Source organism: Melanaphis sacchari, unplaced genomic scaffold (assembly GCF_002803265.2).
Source record: "Melanaphis sacchari strain LSU unplaced genomic scaffold, SCAv2.0 Contig55_pilon_pilon, whole genome shotgun sequence".
Lineage (NCBI taxonomy): Eukaryota > Metazoa > Arthropoda > Insecta > Hemiptera > Aphididae > Melanaphis > Melanaphis sacchari.
In genome coordinates this window covers 843,893-864,884 of record NW_020271389.1, presented here as the reverse complement: position 1 = coordinate 864,884, position 20,992 = coordinate 843,893, and the positions used below count along the sequence as shown (strand labels likewise).

Here is a 20,992-nt window from a genome sequence, read left to right as displayed (position 1 = left end):
TTAAAAATTATACAAATAGTTAAATTTTTATGGACCTAAAAAAAATAGCAAGCAAACGACTAGAATAGAGAATTAAAGTTCTAAACAAACTTATAATATGGATGGAAAAAAATGACAATTGTATCATAACTATATTATAAATGAAAATGTTTGTATCATATTACAATTTTGTATAGATAAGAATTTATTTTTATGAAGTAGGCACGTGCTCATCAATTAGTTTTACTTTATTTCTTCAATTCAATCTGTCTAATTGACATTAATTATAATACTAAGACGATCCAAGGCTCTCGTTCGAATCCGTCGAAATCTCACGATGCTTTAAATAGCTGTTTCCATCAATCCGTTTATTTACACAAAATCTGATAATATCCTTTAACGTTTCATCACTCCACAAATCGAGAAAAGTCTGCAATATGTGTTCTGGACAATTGTATTCATTAAGGATCATTGTAAAATATTTTAACGTGTACACATATACGTTTTCAAATAATTCCAGCCAGGATGTTTCACTTAAGCAGCATAGACAGTGTTTGACGTGGTTATCCAATAATGACAATCGATCTCGAAATCTACCACTAAATATTTTAATAAAATTTACAAAATTGAATTAGCTGATAACAACCACATAAAAAATATTAGTTTAATATGAATAATATACATAGTTTACTTAATTATTGCAAATTTTATAATATTATATATGTATAATGTATATACTATATAATATTGTAAACTCTCTAAATGTTAAAAACATTTTTATACTAATTTTATTTTTATTTTTATTGCACAATCTATATTCATAAATATATGGAACAATAAATGAATGTGATGATAGGTATGAAAAAAAACACGATTTATAGAATGATAATAAATATGTAAAATTAAATAGAATTTTATGTGTAACATTTTTTTTATTTTACTGTAGATATTATATTATTTATAATATATTGTTTATACTGCTAAGACCAATTATGACCAAAACTATTTACATATGTAATCCATAGAAAATATATTTAACTTTACTGTAAATATGTTTAAATGGAAAGAAACATAAAATTCGAAAATTTTTTAAAAATAATTAATATATAAAGAACTTTTTGAATGTTTTTTATTGATTTAAATCGTTGTAAACAATATAAAAAAAGTAAATAAATCTGAAGTATACATCGTTTTAAAATCAAGAACTTATTGTAACTTTGGGTTATAAATTTTATTTTGTTTTTATATATTTAATAGAGGTAAAATTAAAATATACCTCAGTAAATCGAAAAGTTCCATTGAAACCCATCGATAAAATATTCGTAACGTTATAATATAGCTGGGAGTTATTTTTTTTCCATTAACGTCGTAAATTTGACTAGTAATAGTTTGGACATCCGAGAAAGGGTTTCCAGTAAACTTATTGACGACCTCGGGATGCTCATTCATTAAATCAAATATCCAATTAAACATGGCTATGATATCTGCATTTTCGGTCAAAGATTCAAAAAATGTTTCATCTTCATCAGAAGCGTAATCTACCAAAAACAACCTTGTATTCCGTAATACGGAATTATAAACATGTTGAAAAGTTGGTGGTTCGTAAATGTCTTCAATTTTGCGAAATATAAACAAAATGTTGTAATCAGTTATGATATCGTATCCTCTGAAAATAAATAATAAAACCACTCAATTATAGCGTCAAAAAATAAAATCCATATGATTTAAAATTGGTTACAGTAAAAAACAAAAAACGGCAAACGCGACCATAGAAACATCAAACGAATGCAGTTCTTTTTTAGTAGTTGCAATTTTGTAAGATTTCATCAGACCATTTGGCACATTAGTTTCATCGATAAATTTTAGACGCCATTCCCGGACCGTTCTTAGTGCATCCGTAGTGGTTGGTCCCCAATCCTGGTATGGTTCGTCTCCAAAAACATATCTTTAATTTATAACGTATTAATTATTAGTATGAAAAATACAATTTAACATACTTATATATACGTCTTTATATAATTTGGTATTTACTATATATTATATTATCATGACCTCAAAAAGACTTATTTCTATACTGGTTAGCATATCATATTATGTTATCAACATAATACAAATATTGTAGTAACCAATAATTGGCCTTTATAATATACTTATTTTTATTTAGTATTTTTTAAACAATTTAATTTGATAATTAAAGTCAACAATATAGTATACAAACAGTCATATAATTATCATAACCAATACAAAAATTCGAAAAAAGTAAATTATAATCAATGAATAATGAATGATTAATATCGTTTTATAGCGGTATCCATACAATTGTAATAATTGTCTTCAATAACGCGAATAATACATTTAGTCATACAGTTTTGTATTATTACGATATTACATCAGATTCTAGACGAATGGAGTGTATATAGGCTTGATAGGCGTAGACGCTCATAGTTTCAAATGTATTGGGTTGGGGGGGGGATAAAAATATCTCAAATGTTAGGTAAATAAAGGTTTGATGTAATTTAAAACATAATTTAAATGTAAATGATAATTCATATATATATATATATATATATATAACTTATAATTAAACGAATTTTAACGAGTGCAGTAAAAATATGTATACATTACGAGTATATTATTTTATAGATGTTCGTGAAAATAATGACCGTTCGGTAAAACGATGATTCGGAAACATACGAATTCGGAAACGCGACTAACGGCTAGATATAACATATATATAGGCGTAAAGGAACGCGTGTTTTTTTTTTTCTCTGCTTAAATCCAACGTTCACCGACGGTCACACAATAATTATTAGCATTATTACCCAATACCTGTTGACCCGATGCAGCTCATAATAGCGCACGAAACCCTTCAGCTCGTTGTACAACTGAAGTCTTGGTGGCGTCCGATAACGTCGGTCGGCTTTTTCCAGATCTGGCGACATCACGTCGTATAGCCTGTCAAACGCGTCGGTCATCATCACGTCGAGGTACGTCTCTCCCGTGCTGCCGATCGACGACATCGTATCGTCGCTGCTGTCGTCGTCCGTTGAAGTCACTTCACCGCGTACGAACCGCCTGAACAGGTCGAACACCAATTGCCCGCACGTCTTGAGCACCACCGTCTCTAAGAGTTCCGTCTGGTTCTCGTCGTTTCCCGAATCGCATTCCGTCATCTCCGCGCACTCCATATTCTCCTGTTTGCCGTTTTCGATTGGTTATATTTTTTTGACTTTGGGCACAGCCGAACGTCCGATACGACGATTCATTGCATTGTTTTGCTAGGCTATTTATTATTATACGGCACTCGATCGTTATTGACAACGAAGACTTTTTTTTTATTTAGCCCACAGGTTTTTTTTTTTAATTACTCGCCTGTCGTCACTGGGTAACGCACGGTGCACACCACGCGATTGAACAACACGGTGTTATAGACTCGTCAATACCGATCGTTTTCGGATATTCCTATTCCTTGCCGTAGAAAGCGATTTCCGGGGCAGTGTCCGTTGGTACTAATTGGATGATTTAATATTTATCGGCTGGGCTTTGTTCCGTTTTACGGTGGACCCGGTGTGAGACCGAGGGGGATGAGAGACTGGAGTTATGTGATAGGGTTGTAATAGTTATGTTACATATAATATTATATAAATTCTATTTTACAGACACGATACAATAACTGATATAATAAATAGCACAGCATTTCTTAAACTTTTTATTCGCGGAACCCTTTTTGATGTCCAATTTTATCGCGAGACCTCTTTTATTTTTTTAGCTTTATAATTCTTTTTAGGGTTATTTGCAATAACAATTATAATTATTTCATATAATAATTATACTATGGAGTATAGAGTCTATACTATACACTATACCACACTCATCATTATTTAATATACAAACATTTTTTCGCCCCTCTAGCCACTTATCTTTAGTTAGATATTTTAAAGTAATTTTCTTGAAAATGTTGAAAAAAATTATTTAAGCTTTACGGAACCCTGAAGTGATTTCCGTGGAACCCCGAGGTTCTGCGAAACACAGTTTAAGAAACGCTGTAATATCATAGGTCATGATTACTAAGAAATAAGAATATCTATTCCATTCGATTTCCGTGTATGTTTGGTCCTCATAGTTTGATTGTACTTTTAACACTAAATAAAATAGTTAATGTTTTCACTGGTAGACTGAAATAATGCTTCAGTCCTCGAGCCAAGCTTTGGTCACGTTTACCTGGATTTTGATTATATCTTCTACGCGTATTGTTTCTCTATTTTGAAGCTAAAAAAACTTATAAAACAGGTTGATTTTAAGTACTACATAATATATATTTATACATATACATTTATTTCTCATATATAATTCAAGAAAAGTCTCTTATATAGATACAGAGTTTTAGTGAATTATTTTTATGAATTTTAGACGTACATGTACAGGTTTACCAAAATGTTTTTCTAGATGATGAGAGATATTAATTGTTCTATCTACATATAATTAAACATAATAGAATATTACAGTATACTAATTACGGGATTCGAGATGTTCTAGAATCCAGGATGGTAAGTATCCAATCTATCTTCTCTAAGAATACAATATATGTTGCTTATTAAAATCTAAATTAATTAAATATTTGAAATATTGTAATTTGTAAGTACTACTTTATGTTAATAAAATATAGAAAATAATTTTGAAAAATTAAAAAAATATGTATATAATCGTCTTTCAGCCTTTCTCCCCCTGCCACTATAATACTCATCCTGTCAATTATATTTTTAAATACAATCGTTGTTAAATAAGTAATAATATAGAGATCTTAGTTGTTTTAAATATGAAGAAATGTATGGATTTCATAAAGTAAAATAAAAGCATATGAATATAATTTAGAGATACAAAAAAAAAATTACTTATGTAAATGATTGTTTAAATTAAGTATCCAACTGAAAAATTATGTTATTTACAAATTTACAATTTTTTAATTAAAAATCAATAAATTTTAAAAACTAATTATACTTTATTATAATATTAATATTTACACGGATAAATAATTTAATCCAGAAGTTATTTTATTTCTTTATAAAAATAAAAAATAATCTGTATTTAGATTCTGATGAGCAGTACAAAATTAATGTTGATTTTATTTATAAGATTTCTACATTTCTTACATTAAACATTTAATACATGAGTATAATGTAAGTAAATTATTATCAAAAGCGGCTACTTCATACACCAGTAGTACGTCATCTATTTTGTTCCGTGACTCATGACATAGATATTTCGTGGAAATTCAAAATTTATCATGTGTAAATTTTTGTTCAATAAAAACTTGATTAATTCATCATTTATTTATAAACTAAAATTTGGATTTATTTCACAATAGCATTAAAAATATAATTCTGATTCAAAAAAAATCAAACAAAACAAATTGTCTATTTGATAACTTTGTATTAAATTGTTGACAACCTCTTACTAAAATGCCATTACCCTTAGGTTGCACTCCATTACTATACATAAGTTATGTATTAGTTGTCATACTCAATAGTTGTTTTTAAATATTACTTTATTTGTATTTATAATTTTTTTTTTTTTTTATCATAGCATTTTATATAATACAATATAATGTATCGTATTATTGTGTACAATTTTATTGATGAGATTTTTTCTTGATAACAATTATAAATATATTATTATTTAACTTATAATAATAATGATATGATTCTAGATTGTCGTTTTTTCATTTGTGCAAAAGTGAAAAACCCGTAACGAGTGCTTCTTATTCAGTAACTGTAAATAGTTATCTATATTTTTATGTTTATAGATGACCCATATAATTAAGTTAATTATGTACAACATGCAATATTGCTAAACACAATAAATAATGAGATTTTGAATATTTTTAAAATAATGTTATTACTGATTTTATACATTTTTTAGTACAATAAGTAAACTAGTTAACTTCCGAATCCTAATAATAACATAATTATCTGCATGCATATGTGATTAAAAAATGAAATTAATATCTATATGTAATTCACATTATTTTTGTTTTTAACGAATTAAATCTACCAAATTTCATCTATAAAACAAAAAAAAGCTATTCTATTTTATCCTTATATTATTATTTAAAGTACCTACCTATATAGCAAGTATATTATAATCAATAATTTTTTTTTTTTTAAATTTTCATTAGTATTCAATTTGACAAGATTCATATATTTATCCAACTTTAATATGATTACAAATTATTATCAATTTTAAATGCACTTACCTTACACTTTAAGCGTCCCCTCGTTAAATTTTAAACGGGTCTGTAATTGATTATGAACAACCATTATGATAGAAATAAATTGGTTCAATAATCTAGGAATTGTACATTGCATTTTTTACCATTGATAAAAGCTGTTAATATTTTCTATAAAACCGTAACAAATATACAAAATTATATAATTATGCAATAAAAAACATAGAAATTAACAATATAAAAAGTAACGATAGCCTAAGGTTAAGTTCAGTTGATTTATACTTTCTATAGACAAAATATTAAAGTTGTAATTATAAAACGTTACTTAATATACTTCCTAATATTACCTACCTTATATTTTTAAATTGTTCATTAAAGATTGGACGCATCGAAAAAATGAATGTTTATTTTAAAAAATCATAAATAATAAATGAACTAGTCTTATTATCCAGATTTTCAAGCTTGCAGAATTGATTTCCCACTCCTCGGTGGTTGGAGGCCATACTCATAATGTGTAATTTAGTTATTAAAATATGATGAAGGTTAGATAACTGTCAACTGATAAACTGCTCATCCATGTTCAATACACTCGAACTTTTTTTATATTTTATACTGTAAATGATTTATATGCATTGTACGGAAGACAATAACATAATATTATTAATATATATATATATACATATCATATAGACACTATAAAGGAGATAAATATAATAGTTACACATATATATATATACATATTAGTATATTAAAATAAAATTTAAAAAATACTAGAGAAATCATTTTTTTTTTTTTCATGCAATCAAAGTTAAAAACTAAATAAAATAAAATGAAGCAGTAAATATATATTAAACGTTGCTTTTTTTATGTTCCATATATAAATAATACAAATTCTTAGTTTACTATGCTATATTTCTATATTAGATGATTTATAAAAATATATTATAAATACTAGCGAAATTCATACATAATAAAAATATATTATGTATTTATTTTTTATTTTTTGATAAGTTGCAACATGTACAGCTCAATTTAATTATTTACATTGATTTTTTAATTGTGTAACAAAATTATATTTATAAATATAAATATAATATATAATATAATATATTATAATATATTTTATTATATATATATAAATGCATTTTTGTTAGCTAATAACCCTAATATATTATAGTACACTAAGTTGTTACTATACTGTAATAAAAATAAAAAACAAATAAATAAATAAATAAAATAAAAATTGATAAGTTTTATCTACTGTTTAGTAAGTTTTAATTGTTAATAATGAATAAATCCGTTTGTTTTTAAACTAATGAATTAGTTTTTAATTATTTTGTAAATTTAATTATCAAGGAAAAATTATATAACTATAAATTATAATTAAATTATTTGTAGAATTGAATATATGTCACTGAAATGGATGGTTAGATTTGAATTCTTTGATAAATAGTTAATAATAAATACGAAAAACAATTCTGAGTAAAGGGTAATGAACCAGTTTTTAAAATAAAATTGGTCAAAAACTAGTATTACGTAATAAATTCCATTTTTTGACAATTTTTATTTGATTTTTACCTATTATTTTGAAATATATCTACTAAGACTTTTCTATTTTTATATCTTTAGAGAAACTAGATCGTTTATTTCCTATAATAAATTATGCTCAAAGTTAGATTGAAGAAGGTTTTTGCTCCAAAACTTGATGACGAAAAAAATGCATCATCGTAACACTAATACCCTAATTATTATTCCGTCCATAAACCAAAATGTTATAGGTACTTTTTATTTATAATTTTATCAAAAAAATAATCAAAACCTCATTGAACAGTTTTAAGGCAAAATGGGTTGGCTCATTATGGAAAATTATATAGATGTATTGTATTTAAAGTGAGAAATTCTAAAGCCCAGTCATTTCAATGAATTTATCAAACTGATCAATTATTATAATGATATTATCATTATAATTATTTGTTTATAATTTATATATATATAACTAATTTCTAAAAACGTAAATATTTGGTTAGATAAATAAGTGCCATGTAATTTAATTGTATTTGATTTCGTGTAAGCATTGTATCAAAAAAAAAAAACATAAAAAGTTTAAACAGACTTTACTTTATTTGTAAATATTTTGGCAACGAGTCATCTATTTCAGAGAAACAGAAATGTTTTTCATAAAATTGTGTTTTATTATTTTTATCGAGAAATGCTTTGAAAGCTTAATATTTGCAGCTGTAAGTATAATGCACGTCATATCCTCAAAATGATTATTCTTTTATATTAATAAATTATTTAATATTAATATACAGAGTGATTTACCAAGCATTTATAAATATATTTTAAGACCATATTTTAAATTCTTGATATTTAATTTTTTGTACTACTTAAGATGTATCCTGTGTGATAATACAAATTCCAGTTTTAAAATAACAACCTTATTTTTTATAGTAAATTATTTAACATATAATTTTTTTGAATATTTTTAAATATCAAAACGAATATCAACGATTAGTTTTTGAGTTATTTAATATTATCTAAACTCGTGATAGTGTACTTATAAGTATGGGGGCTATAAAAGTTTTAAAATTTCAGTTATTTATATAATCTTTTAAAATTTATAATTTAGAAAATTGGTTCAAGTATGATAAAATATATATCCAATACAATATATAGTTTTAATTTTTTATTTGTAAAGCTATTTTTAAAGGCTTTTATTCTAAATATAAATATTTTGATAATTGAAAAACTATTTATTCGAATTTTTAATTAAGAGCACAAAAATAAAACAAAAATTATCTAATAATAATTTACAATAAAAATGAGTATTCACATTTGAAAACAGAAGTTTTTATTTTCATAGGATACTCCTCAAGTACCTATACTTAATACAAAACCAAAACATTTCAAGAATTTGAAAATATGGTCTTTATGTAAACATTAAAAAATTTTAAAAATCAAAAATTGAATTAATTGTTTATTAAATGAAAAAAAAAAAATATGGTGATCATGTCTGGTGAGTAGCTCCGTATAAGAATAAATACTCTTACATGATTGTAATAATTTTTAGTACAATCCAATGCTAACTTATACAATACGATTTCATAAACTTTCATTTCACCACAACTGTTCTGGAAATTATACAATCGACAAATATAGAGAAAAGGAATTCGTTAACGGAAATATTGTACTTGAATCATCAGAAATAGTAGACAAGGTGGGTAACTTATATCATTAAATATTTAATAAAAAAATTGCTTACAATAAACACCTTCAGAATACCATAGTGTTTGCTTAATATATACAATTTTGAATTTATTATGTTTTATTATAAGGATCTATAAACTGTTATATACGTAATAAATATTGCTTATGATATATGTGTTTGACATATATACACTTTAAAGAATTTAATAATTATCTATAAATTACGATATAATTTTGCATACACGCGTGATAAAAATTTTAAGGTTGTTGTAGTATTTCTACGTTGTAATCCAGAAGGCGTGAACTGTGAATATTTCCAATCATGGTCATTAACCGATCTTTGTTCTAAATTAATAGACAAAAAACAAATATGGTCCAGTTGGTATGGAACATTTGATCCACAACCAATTTGTCCAATAAAAAAAGTAAGAAATATCATCTTCATATAATTATTATTGTATTTACTAATTTATCTAAACATGTTCATTTTTTTAAATTATTCCATATTTTTTTTAATATATTCATATGATAATAAATAATTTAAAATCTGAATATGACTAAATTATGTATTTAAAGTGATTATTTATATTAAATATGCGGTTTTAGTTATTGTTTCAGTTGGTAAAATAAATAATTATTATAATTTAACAAGATAAAAAAATAAAAAAATTACAGAAACCCGCGAATATTTTTAATTTTTTAAATATGTACCTTTCATTAAAAAAAAATAATCAATATTGTTGTAAAATATAATTTAAAAATCAGCAACTTGTTTTTACTTTTTATTTTTTATTTTTATTATTTAATTATGTTTGAATATTATCATTTAATCTCTATTTTATTAAATATTAAAAACGTCAGTATGAATGTTTCACAAAAATTGATCTTTTAGCAATTATAAACGTCGAAAATGTGTGCTACATTTTTGTTTTATACGCGTTTTAAATTAAATTATGAAGAAAATCATAAGTGCACAAAATATTTTGTAGTAAGAAATTCATGATTTTTTTTTTTTTTTTTACCAAACTAAAAAATTTAGTATGAGATCGTTTATAAATTGCTGTCATAAAATTCTAAAAATATATAAAATATGAGCATAAAGGCATGAAATATTTTGAAGTTAGTTCTTATGTTGACGAAATTAAAAATGATAGCAAACAAAAAGTAGCTTTTTTATTTAACAACTTCAAATATTATGTTATAACTAAAAAAAATACCTAAGGCACGTAAAACTTTTTCCATTATTATTTTCCATATATAAAATTAAATTTTAAATATATTTAGACTAGTTCCATAGTATTTATAATATGAGTTAATTCGAAATTATTTATTCTGTTTTAATATACGTCTATTATGACGTATAAATTAATAACAATAATTATACCTATACATCATCATACAGTATAATAACTATTTTGTAATCTATGAGATTTTGGCAATGTTAAGTTCAACCAGTTTAATTATATAATTATTAGTTTATTACTAATAACTTGTTATTAATAAGCAATAATAGTATAAATGAAGACTGATGGTGTGTAAAGTAATTCTTAAAACGGAGAAATTAGATCTACCAATTGGTTTATTAATATGAAATTAAAAAATAAGAATGACAGAATGATAAAAAGCGCATGTGTGTGTTACATATAAATCATAAATTTACTAAACAATATCCTTAAAAATAAATGCTGAAACAACTTAACAACGTATCTGTTCGGAATCTTTTTTCGTATATTATTATGTAATAATTAATTATTAAATTTAAATTTAACACATCTATAGCTTGATATTATTCAATGATGAGGTATATTTGAAGTCTCTAAACCTATTGAACAACAGTGCAACTTACACAGTTTATTTTAATTTCATTAAATTAGAAACAATTTCTGTGCATTCATATTATGCTTTATTGAAAACTGAAATATAATATAATATAAAACACCAAAATAAAAATCAAATGAATAAATATAGTTTCATGTATAGCATAAGTAATTTTTCTAAAATACCTATTGATTAAAATCATACGTTTTTATCTAGCATTCTAATGTAAATCATAATCAGTATATTCAAAATATAATATTATGCGATATATAAATATATTGTTTATTAGTGTTTGTATTTCAGTTTAATTGCATTAAATGTTTTAAATAAGTATTAATTAACTTTAAATATTTAGGTGAATTCTGCTATAAGAAATGGAACTATTGAAATAGGTCCAGCGATTCGATGGTATCCAGAGTGTATTAACTATCAATGGAAAGTAACACAAAAGTTTTATGCTGATGAACGTTACGTAGGTAGTTACACGTTTGAAGTATCAGTGTTTGGCTACAGGAAAAGAAACATAAAACAATCAAAACAATAAAATATAATTCATTTTACGCACAAAAATATTTTACAATTTATTTAACTATCAATAGATTATTATTATTATTTTTTTTTTTATATATAAATCACATTTACATCTAGATATTCACATTCTAAACATAAATTGTTTATTTTATAGTTTAATTATACTATATTTGTATAATTTTGCTTGGGATGACGGTGTTATTTTACTCATTATACATTTTAATAAATACATTTTAAACTTTTGACTGTACATTTTATTTGAATACAATTTATATTGGTTTATTATTAAAGTAAGGACTTTCTTGCATTCGCATATTTTTTCTGGTTTACTTTTTCGTATGCGGAGTAAGTACACAATACATTTCACAACGTTTATGACTGAAATCTCAAAGTTTTTAGTGCATATTTTTGTATATTTTGACATTTTTGGGTGTAAAGGACATATTTTTTGATTATAAAAGCATATTTTTAGTTTGTAGTGCATATTTTGAAGGTTTTTCGAAAATCATGTTTTTCAGTGAATATTTTTTATGATTAAGGACATAAATTATTATATTTAACTATTTCTATATTCTCATAAAGACAAAAAAGACTCATTTTATCATAGTTGCAAATCTATATATTAGATTACAATAAAGTGATATCAAATTTAGTTAAAACGTATAGAGAGATAATATAAAATTATAAAAATTAAATATTTTAAGAAAAAATATAATTTTTAGAGCTATAAATTTTAGTGTATTAATTTTTTTTGAGGGCATATTTAATTGCATATTTTAAACTTTTGGATGTATAAGTGCATATTTGATAATTTTTTAGTGCATGAAAGTCCTTGCTCTATTTATTATATTTTTACACATATATTGTACATATATAAATATATAATTAGGATAAATATTGTACATTGAGTTTAATACTCATATAAAAATCTATTTAATATTTTTCGTGTGAAATAATTTAAACGTATACCTATATATTGAAACATAAATTAAAATTTTAAAATTTTATTAAAAAATTAATACGGATGTTGAATATTTCAAAGCAACTATTTAAAACATTTATACATTACAAGAACTACTTAATTTAACGTGTAAATTATATACTAAAACTTTTAGGAATTTTGTTCTTAGTGCGAAAAAATTGAATGCTCGATGTAAATAATTCCAAAATATTAAAAAATTAACAATTATTAATACTATAATTTAAATCATAATTTTACTAAACAAACTTACATTTGTTTTATGTACGAATAGGAAGATAATATCATAAAAATATATTTAAAATAGGCTAAAAAAACTCGAAATTGCTATAGTAAAGCATATGATTGACTAAAATGTTCTTTCTAAAATACTAAAATGTTATGCAATCGTTTTTCATAGTCACACGTTATTCCGTTATATCAGATTGGTAACTATTTAAAACATACAGTATAACCTTTACAACTACCAACGATTTATTGTTTTGATAAATATTTGTTTTTTTTTTTTGAAAATTGTTTTTCACGGTCCTACGCCATTCCGTTTGAACAGATAATTAAAGTAACACACTATTTTAAAATTATTAATGTCATCAAGTAGTATTTCTATAACTATGATCAATTGCATTAATATATAGCACATCAAGAAATTATTGGCAATAATATTAAAAATGTCGTTTATTTTGGCTCTTAATGGAGCACTTTTCATTGGTATTATGTCTTTAAGTATTTATTAATATCTAGGTATAACGTATACTTAATCATTTTTAGAATACATCCGAAACTACTCGTAGTTTATACACAAAAATATAGCTCATAATCTTATTGCCATTTTATTGTTGAATACAAATTAATGTTAATTTAATAGTTTTAAATAAAAATTAAGAGAAATAATATATTTTCACAATAGATATTTATTAAAAAAGAAACGAAAAATAATGACATGATTAAAAATTGACCATCATTTTAACTAAATATTAAAAATTACTCATATATTACAATAGTAATTTTATTTTACTAAAAGTATTTAAATTACTTCAGTTATAAAATGTTGATAAATAATATGAATTAGCAGATATACAAATAAAAATTACTTCACTGGACCATAGTTTATTATTTTGCTTGTGTTTTATTGTGATTGATGGTTTAATCCATTGTTAACATACACTGTACGTTTTAAAAAATTTGATGTGAAACCCAACATCACTCTGATTAATTATTCAATCGATCAATACAAAAATGTTAAATTTCTAAATGGAGAATTTGCAATAAATACGAAAGAATAAATAAACAAAGTAAGTAAAAATAAAACCATTATTTAGATTAAACTACGTACATAAATTATGAATTTAATAAATCTTTTAACTTATATTATTAAGAATTAAGTCTTATTTATTCTTCTTTTTTTTTATTATTATTTTTATTAAGAAAAAGACAATCTATACACATAATCTGTACAATAAGTCATTATGATAACAATTAGAAATGATCATAACATGATTCACATTGTAGGGGAAGTCACCCACTGGTAATACCTCTCGCACAAAATTTAGGTTTTATTATATTTAATTATATTATATCTAAGTGTAGCAAGGATGTTTGTTTAGTTTTTTTTTTTTTTTTTTTTTAATTTCTTTTCAGTCTGCGTGGAGGTTGGTCGAGGATAAGATTTGAGGATATTTTTTTAATTAAGAGGTTAATGTTCGATGGCAGTTTTATGTAAAAGGATTTATAGTGGAGTTTTGAAAGTTTACTTACTGTTTCGATTTGTAAGTCGTTATGAATAGATTCATTCGTTACGTACCAGGGAGCATCAGTGATGATTCAAAGGGTTATATTTTGAAATGACTGGATGAGGTGGATGTTTGAAGGTTTGGCTGGCCCCCAAATTTGAATACTATAAGACCATAATGGTCTGATAACGGTTTTGTATAATAGTATTTTTAGTTTTGGTTATAGTTTGGATTTCAGGAGAGGCCGAAAAAGGTGGAGTCAGCTATTCGCTATTTTTCTTTTTTTTTTTTAGGTGAGGGCCCCAAGTTAGGCGTTTGTCGAATATAATGCCGAGATATTTGGTTTCATTACTGATAGAAATATTTACGTTATTTAATTTAATTAAGGGAAAAGTTGCCATGGCAAAGGGTAAAACTGACTTGAGTTGACTTGCTTTCATTTATTTTAATCAACCAGTTTTTACACCAGGCTTCAATTAGGCTAGTATGGTGTTGTAAATTGTGTGCAGCTGTAGAAATATCATCGCTTGTGGACAATTAGGCTGTGTCGTCGGCAAAGGTGGCTAAAAGTGTGTTGGGAGTTCGTGGAATATCGGCAGTATAAATATTATAAAGATCAGGCGCTAGATCGCTACCTTGGGGCACTCTTGCAGTGATGATGAATTGGGGCGAAAAGAAATTTCTTTATCTAACAGTGAAACTTTGATTTTCTAAAAAAGATTTGATAACTAAGAATAATTGAGCTGGCATGATTTTTTTCAATTTAAATAGTAGCCCGTCGTGCCAGACTTTATCAAAGGCCTGAGCAACATCCGAGAAGAGCCCAGCACAATATTGCCTTCTTTCTAAGGCAGAGGCAATTGTGTCAGTGAGTCGATGGACTTTGTGTATATTCGAATGTCCAGGCCGAAAACCAAACTGGGGGGGGGGGGGGGGGGGGGGGGTTGGGGGGCGGGGGGGGGGGGGGGGGGGTGGGGGGGGGGACCGCTTTTAGGGGGAGGGGGGGGGGGGGGGGTAGGTATGATTTGGTGCTCGTGTAGGATAGGTCGGATTCGAAGAAGTATCAATTTTTCGAACAATTTGCCAAGCGTTGGTAAGAGACTGATGGGTCTATATGATGAGACTAAGTTTTTTGGTTTCCCTGTTTTTGGTATAACGATTACGACCGCATGTTTACAGATGATGGGAAAATAGGAAAGCCTCAGCATTGAGTTGTAAATATGTGTTAATGAGAGGGTACATTTTTTTTGACAGGTTTTTTAAAACTTTATTTGTGATTAAGTCGTGCCCAAGTGCTTTACGTGCAGGTAAATATAAAATATTTAAAAGCAATACCAATAACATTGTGTTAATAATTAGGTAATTATAATTAAACAGTTCTATTTGAATTTTAAGGTAGTTGAAATATTTCGTTCTAAACATTTTAAGTAATATCAACAATTATTTAAAAGTAATAATAACAATATTGTATTGATAATATTTTAATTAAGTAACCTAACTTAGCTTATTTTAATTAAATTTTAAGGTAATTTCAATATTTTATCGTTGCGACCCAGATGGTATTAACTGCGAATACTTCAAAACATTAACATTAACAGATATTTGTAAGATATTAAAGGAAAAGAATCAAATATGGTCACGATGGTACGATTCATTTGATCCACCGGCACGTTGTCCATTAGATAAAGTAAGATAGTAATTAATAATTATAATTAAATAGTTATTTTACATTAAAATTAACAGAAATATTGTACTATAGTATTCACGAAGATAAAATTTGTATCTATACATTTTTGATATGTTTAGTGGAAATTATAAATACACAGTTTTAAATTGTTTATAACACATTATTTCAAGTAAATTCTACTTAGACAGAATATACAATATTAAAAATCCTAACACATGCACATAACATTTTAATATTATAATATACTAAAGTGTTCTAAATTATAAAGTTTAAATTATTTTTTTAAATATAGGTACATTATAAAATGAAAAATGCAACTGCTGATATTGGTACATTAATTATGTGATATCCTCAAGTAACTAATTACTAATGGAGACTTACTCAAAATATCTATGCTGATGATAGATTTGTTAGTTATAGATATGCATATTTGAAACATTTTTTTTTTTTTGGTTGAAAAAAAAAATCAACTTGATTTTTAAACCATATTTTATTTTTTTGTTTAAGACATTAAACTAAAATTAAATATATACAACTATTTAATTTTTATCTAATGCTGTTAAAATCTATTTCTTTATTTAAGTTCTCTTAAATAAACAAAAATAGTAATGAAATATTTAGACATGCATTAAATTATTTTGATTTTCAAATATTATATTTATCAATGTATTTAAATTAAAATTATATCAATCCGTTATTATATAATTTATTTTTTATTTATTTAAAAACTCGTTAAGTCAGCACCTCTATGTTGAATTCTAAATTCAATAATAAATTGTTGAATACAAAAAATGGTCTTGAACAATAAGGCTAAATATCTAAAAATTGTTATTAAATCATGTTTGTTGCAACAATATCGTTACACTTTAAAATATAACTTGTGAGATTATTTTGTTTGAAATTTTTAATATTAAATATGGAAATTATGTATAAAAAAAAAGAAAAAAAATAATAACAAGGGCTCTTCTACAGTGGTTGTGGGACTCGATCACTGTTGGAAGAGATTTATATTAATTTAAGTATAAACTTATTTTATGTATTCGAGTCTATACATTCGATTTCATCGCATTTGATTAATTCACAATTTACTTTATAGGTACCTACTTATATAAATAAGCGTTACAATAATTATAAGTTTATAAAAAAGAGCAAATGAGAAGTTTTAGGGGTGTACCTATGGTGACATTCGAAAATTATCGTAATTTCTAAATTTACAGAATTAAGGTTAAATTTTTCTCTTAATAAAAAAAATGTATGAACATTTTATATCTCTAATGAGATTTATGTTAAATGTTATTAAATAATTAAAATAATTCAAGTGAAGCAAGAAAAGGTTTTTAAGGGTTGAAAATTAATAAATCAAGTCTCTCCTTTCTTTATGTTTTACCTTTCAGTACAACCCTGTTAACGACAAGGTTTACTTAAAAGTTATTAGGTACTATTGTAAAAGGGTAAAACATTGCAACTTTCATGGTTTTTTAGATTCTGAACGGAGCGGTGAATGTATTGATTTTCCAATGATATAATGTTGTATTTAATTTATATATAAACAACTTAAAAATTTACAAGAAAAATGTTTTCGTTCTTTAATTTTTACAGTAGTTTCTGATAAAAAAATTTAATCTTATAGGTAAGTTTTAATGAAACCCGGTACTTTTATTCGCATATTGAGCGACTACGTCTGGTGCTTACGTCATATGCATAGTTTACAATAACTTGACAAGTTCCGACCGCTTATCACCGAAAACCACTATATTGGGCATTACCTATATCACATTGAATTTCATGCAGATAATCTTTATTATATTGGTACAAAATATTTCACGTACGCAACAAAAACAATTAAATATTATCAGTAAAATGATGTATAAAAGTTTGTCATTGTCACACGCCATTTCGTTAGATCAGATTGTTAATCATTCAAAAAAAAAAAAATATATATATATATATATATAATAATAAACTACACTAAAATAGTTAATACAATATAATATTTTATATAGATACCGTCATATAGTATAGACAGTATAAACTTTTACAACCACTAACGATTTATTGTATTAGTACAATAAATAAAACTGTTAGAAAATAATGGCAATAATATTAAAAATGTCCTTTAATTTGATTCTTATTGGAGCACTTGTCATCGATGTTATGTCTGTGAGTATTCATTAATACGTTTAACGTATACTTAATATTTTTTTTAATACATCCAATATTAAAAATCGTAATTGATACGCAAATACATAGTTCATAATTAGGGCCAGGAATTTGATGCATTTGCACCTTTTTTAATGAGTTAATATGAGGCTTTCTTTACAGAAATGTGACTTATGTTATTTAAAATTCAATAGAACCATTTTTATTTTGTATTTTTTGATAGATTTTGGTTAAACGGTAATTTTTTACTGATTTTGTTGCAATTTTTGCAATTTTTGTAATTACATTTACATTTTTTACATTTTTCTTTCATATTATTTTGACAAAATTAATATTTAAATAAACTATGGTATTGTACAGCTCAATCCTTCAATTATTTTTCTAAAACTATCATATTTATTTTTATAATTATTTTGTATTAATAACATAAGTTCTTATTTCCGTTTTAAATTTGATTTAGGACTCCGTTGTCTGCAAAAAACATATTTAATGTATAAAAATAAAAGCTTTCTTTATATTCAGATTAATAAAATAATAAATTAATGGTAACAAATATTAATTTAAAAACAATGATTTATTATTAAAGAACCTAAATTTTAAAAATTTTATAATTGTTTTAATTATTTTTTGATAATTATAAGTTATTTTAATATTTTTTTAACATTTTATGTCAAGAAGTTCCGGGCCCTATTTATAATATTAACTATTGCCATTTTATTGTTGAATATAAATTAACATTAAGTTAATAGTTTTAATTAAACATTTTGAGAAATAATAGATTTTCATAATAGATATTTACAAAAAAAAAAAAAAAAACGAATAAATATTGAAATAATTAAAATTGATCATTTTAACTAATTATTACAAATTACTCATCCATAACAACGGTAATTATATTTTATTAGTTATAAAGCTTTGAATAATAATTTGAATTAGTAGATATGTAAATAAAAATTACTCAATTGGTCCACAATTTGTTATTTTTCTTATCCTATATTTATATTTTATTGTGATTGTTAGTTCAATCCGCTGTTAACATACACTGTGCGTTTTAAAAAAATATCTGTAAAACCCAACATCACTATAAATAATTATTCGATCGATCAATACAAAGATATTCAATATTTAAATGGAGATGTTACATTAAATACGAAAGAACAAATCAACAAAGTAAGTAAAAATAAAATCATTATTTAGATTGAACTACGTATATATAGAATAAATCTGTTGTGTTACGTTATTATGAGTTAAATTTTATTCGTTTTAAATATAAATTATTAAAAGCAATACTAATAAAATAGTTTAAATATTATTTTAGTTAAGTAACTATAATGAAAAAAGTTTTATTTGATTTGTAAGGTAGTTGCAATATTAAATCGTTGTGACCCAGATGGTATTAACTGCGAATACTTCAAAACATTGACATTTACAGATGTCTGTAGACAATTAAAGGAAAAGAATCAAATATGGTCACGATTGTACGATTCATTTGATCCACCGGCACGTTGTCCATTAGATAAAGTAAGACAGTAATTATAATTAAATAGTTATTTTACATTAAAATTAACAGGAATATTGTACTATAGTATTCACAAAGATAAAATTTGTATCTATACATTTTTGATATGTTTAGTGGAAATTATAAATACACAGTTTTAAATTGTTTATAACACATTATTATTTCAAGTAAATTCTACTTAGGCAGAATGTACATAATAAAAAAACGTAAAACATGCACTTAATATTTTAATCAATTACTATTATAATATACTTAAGTTTTCTCAATTATAATGTTTAAATTATTTTTTTTAGGTATATTATAAAATTAAAAATGCAACTTTTGATGTTGATATATTAACTCTGTTGTATCCTCAAGTAAAGAATTACCAATGGAAAATTATCCAAAACGCATATGCTGATGATACATTTATTGGTAGCTACACTATTGAAATATATTTTTTTGGTTATAGGAAAAAAATCAACTCGATTTTTAATTAATCAATTTAACTGTAATTATATGTAATCATCTTTTAAATAACCAAAAATTGTCATAAAATATTTAGATACACATTAAATTCTTTTTATTTTAAAAAGTTATATTTTTTTTTATTACAATAAACTTTAAATGTCATCAATAATTTGTTATTACATAATTTATATTTTAATATTATTAAAAAGCTTGTTTATTTATTCTAATATTTTTCAGTAAGTTTAAACATTGTCTCATCTCGAATTTTCACTGCAGAAATAATATAATTTTTTGAACAGTTCAAACAAAATAAAAAAAAATAATCCATGATAAAAAAAAAAAACCACAAAGACCAATCTGTTTTAATTTTATAAATAACATTTGAGTAATTAACCACATACAATTATTTATTCAAGTATTTAGAAAAATACCGGTAGAAAATGATAAATTAAATAATTATAATAAAGGCGAAGAAACCAAAAATTTACAGTTTTTTTGGAATTTGTTAAATATTTAATCAGGACCTGGACTGAAGTTAATACTTAAGGATCTAAGTGATTCAAGTACCTCAATTAATTCAATGAAAATAAAGTGGAGTGAAGAGAGAAGAATTTTATTATACAAGATTTATATTAATTTAGATAAAATACCCACACTTTTGTGTGGCTCAGGTTTAAAATAATTATAATACTGTTTATAAAAATGT

At 24.5% G+C, this 20,992-nt stretch overlaps 3 protein-coding genes and 1 pseudogene across 3 annotated transcripts; 3 read left to right on the top strand and 1 right to left on the bottom strand.

The window, feature by feature from the left end:
* Nucleotides 1-212: 212 nt before the first annotated feature.
* On the bottom strand, nt 213-3,554 carry LOC112599859. The gene is made up of 4 exons (XM_025346938.1): nt 2,809-3,554; nt 1,718-1,924; nt 1,256-1,645; nt 213-578 (listed from the first exon to the last, which is right to left on the bottom strand). Exons 1-4 carry the CDS (start codon nt 3,165-3,167, stop codon nt 272-274), a joined length of 1,263 nt encoding a protein of 420 aa, XP_025202723.1. The 5' UTR covers nt 3,168-3,554; the 3' UTR covers nt 213-271.
* Nucleotides 3,555-8,358: 4,804 nt separating this feature from the next.
* On the top strand, nt 8,359-11,785 carry LOC112599867. Its single transcript, XM_025346944.1, has 4 exons — nt 8,359-8,442; nt 9,276-9,422; nt 9,676-9,837; nt 11,586-11,785. Exons 1-4 carry the CDS (start codon nt 8,374-8,376, stop codon nt 11,772-11,774), a joined length of 567 nt encoding a protein of 188 aa, XP_025202729.1. The 5' UTR covers nt 8,359-8,373; the 3' UTR covers nt 11,775-11,785.
* A 2,097-nt stretch (nt 11,786-13,882) lies between these two features.
* Nucleotides 13,883-17,862, top strand: LOC112599837 (annotated as a pseudogene).
* Nucleotides 17,863-18,243: 381 nt separating this feature from the next.
* On the top strand, nt 18,244-20,291 carry LOC112599868 (the record flags this gene model as incomplete). The annotated part of the gene is made up of 4 exons (XM_025346946.1): nt 18,244-18,317; nt 19,338-19,487; nt 19,677-19,838; nt 20,130-20,291. Coding segments are annotated over exons 1-4 (543 nt in total), but the record flags the coding sequence as incomplete, so codon positions are not given.
* Between the last annotated feature and the right edge of the window lie 701 nt (nt 20,292-20,992).

Excerpts from the sequence above, each read along its gene's own strand:
- LOC112599859 (XM_025346938.1), bottom strand. The coding sequence starts at position 3,167 with ATGGAGTGCGCGGAGATGACGGAATGCGATTCGGGAAACGACGAGAAC. Across the intron at positions 1,925-2,808 it reads GAGCTGCATCGGGTCAACAG|ATATGTTTTTGGAGACGAAC; the intron begins GTATTGGGTAAT and ends TATAAATTAAAG. Across the intron at positions 1,646-1,717 it reads GCCGTTTTTTGTTTTTTACT|AGGATACGATATCATAACTG; the intron begins GTAACCAATTTT and ends ATTTATTTTCAG.
- LOC112599867 (XM_025346944.1), top strand. The coding sequence starts at position 8,374 with ATGTTTTTCATAAAATTGTGTTTTATTATTTTTATCGAGAAATGCTTT. Across the intron at positions 8,443-9,275 it reads AAAGCTTAATATTTGCAGCT|TACAATCCAATGCTAACTTA; the intron begins GTAAGTATAATG and ends AATAATTTTTAG. Across the intron at positions 9,423-9,675 it reads CATCAGAAATAGTAGACAAG|GTTGTTGTAGTATTTCTACG; the intron begins GTGGGTAACTTA and ends AAAAATTTTAAG.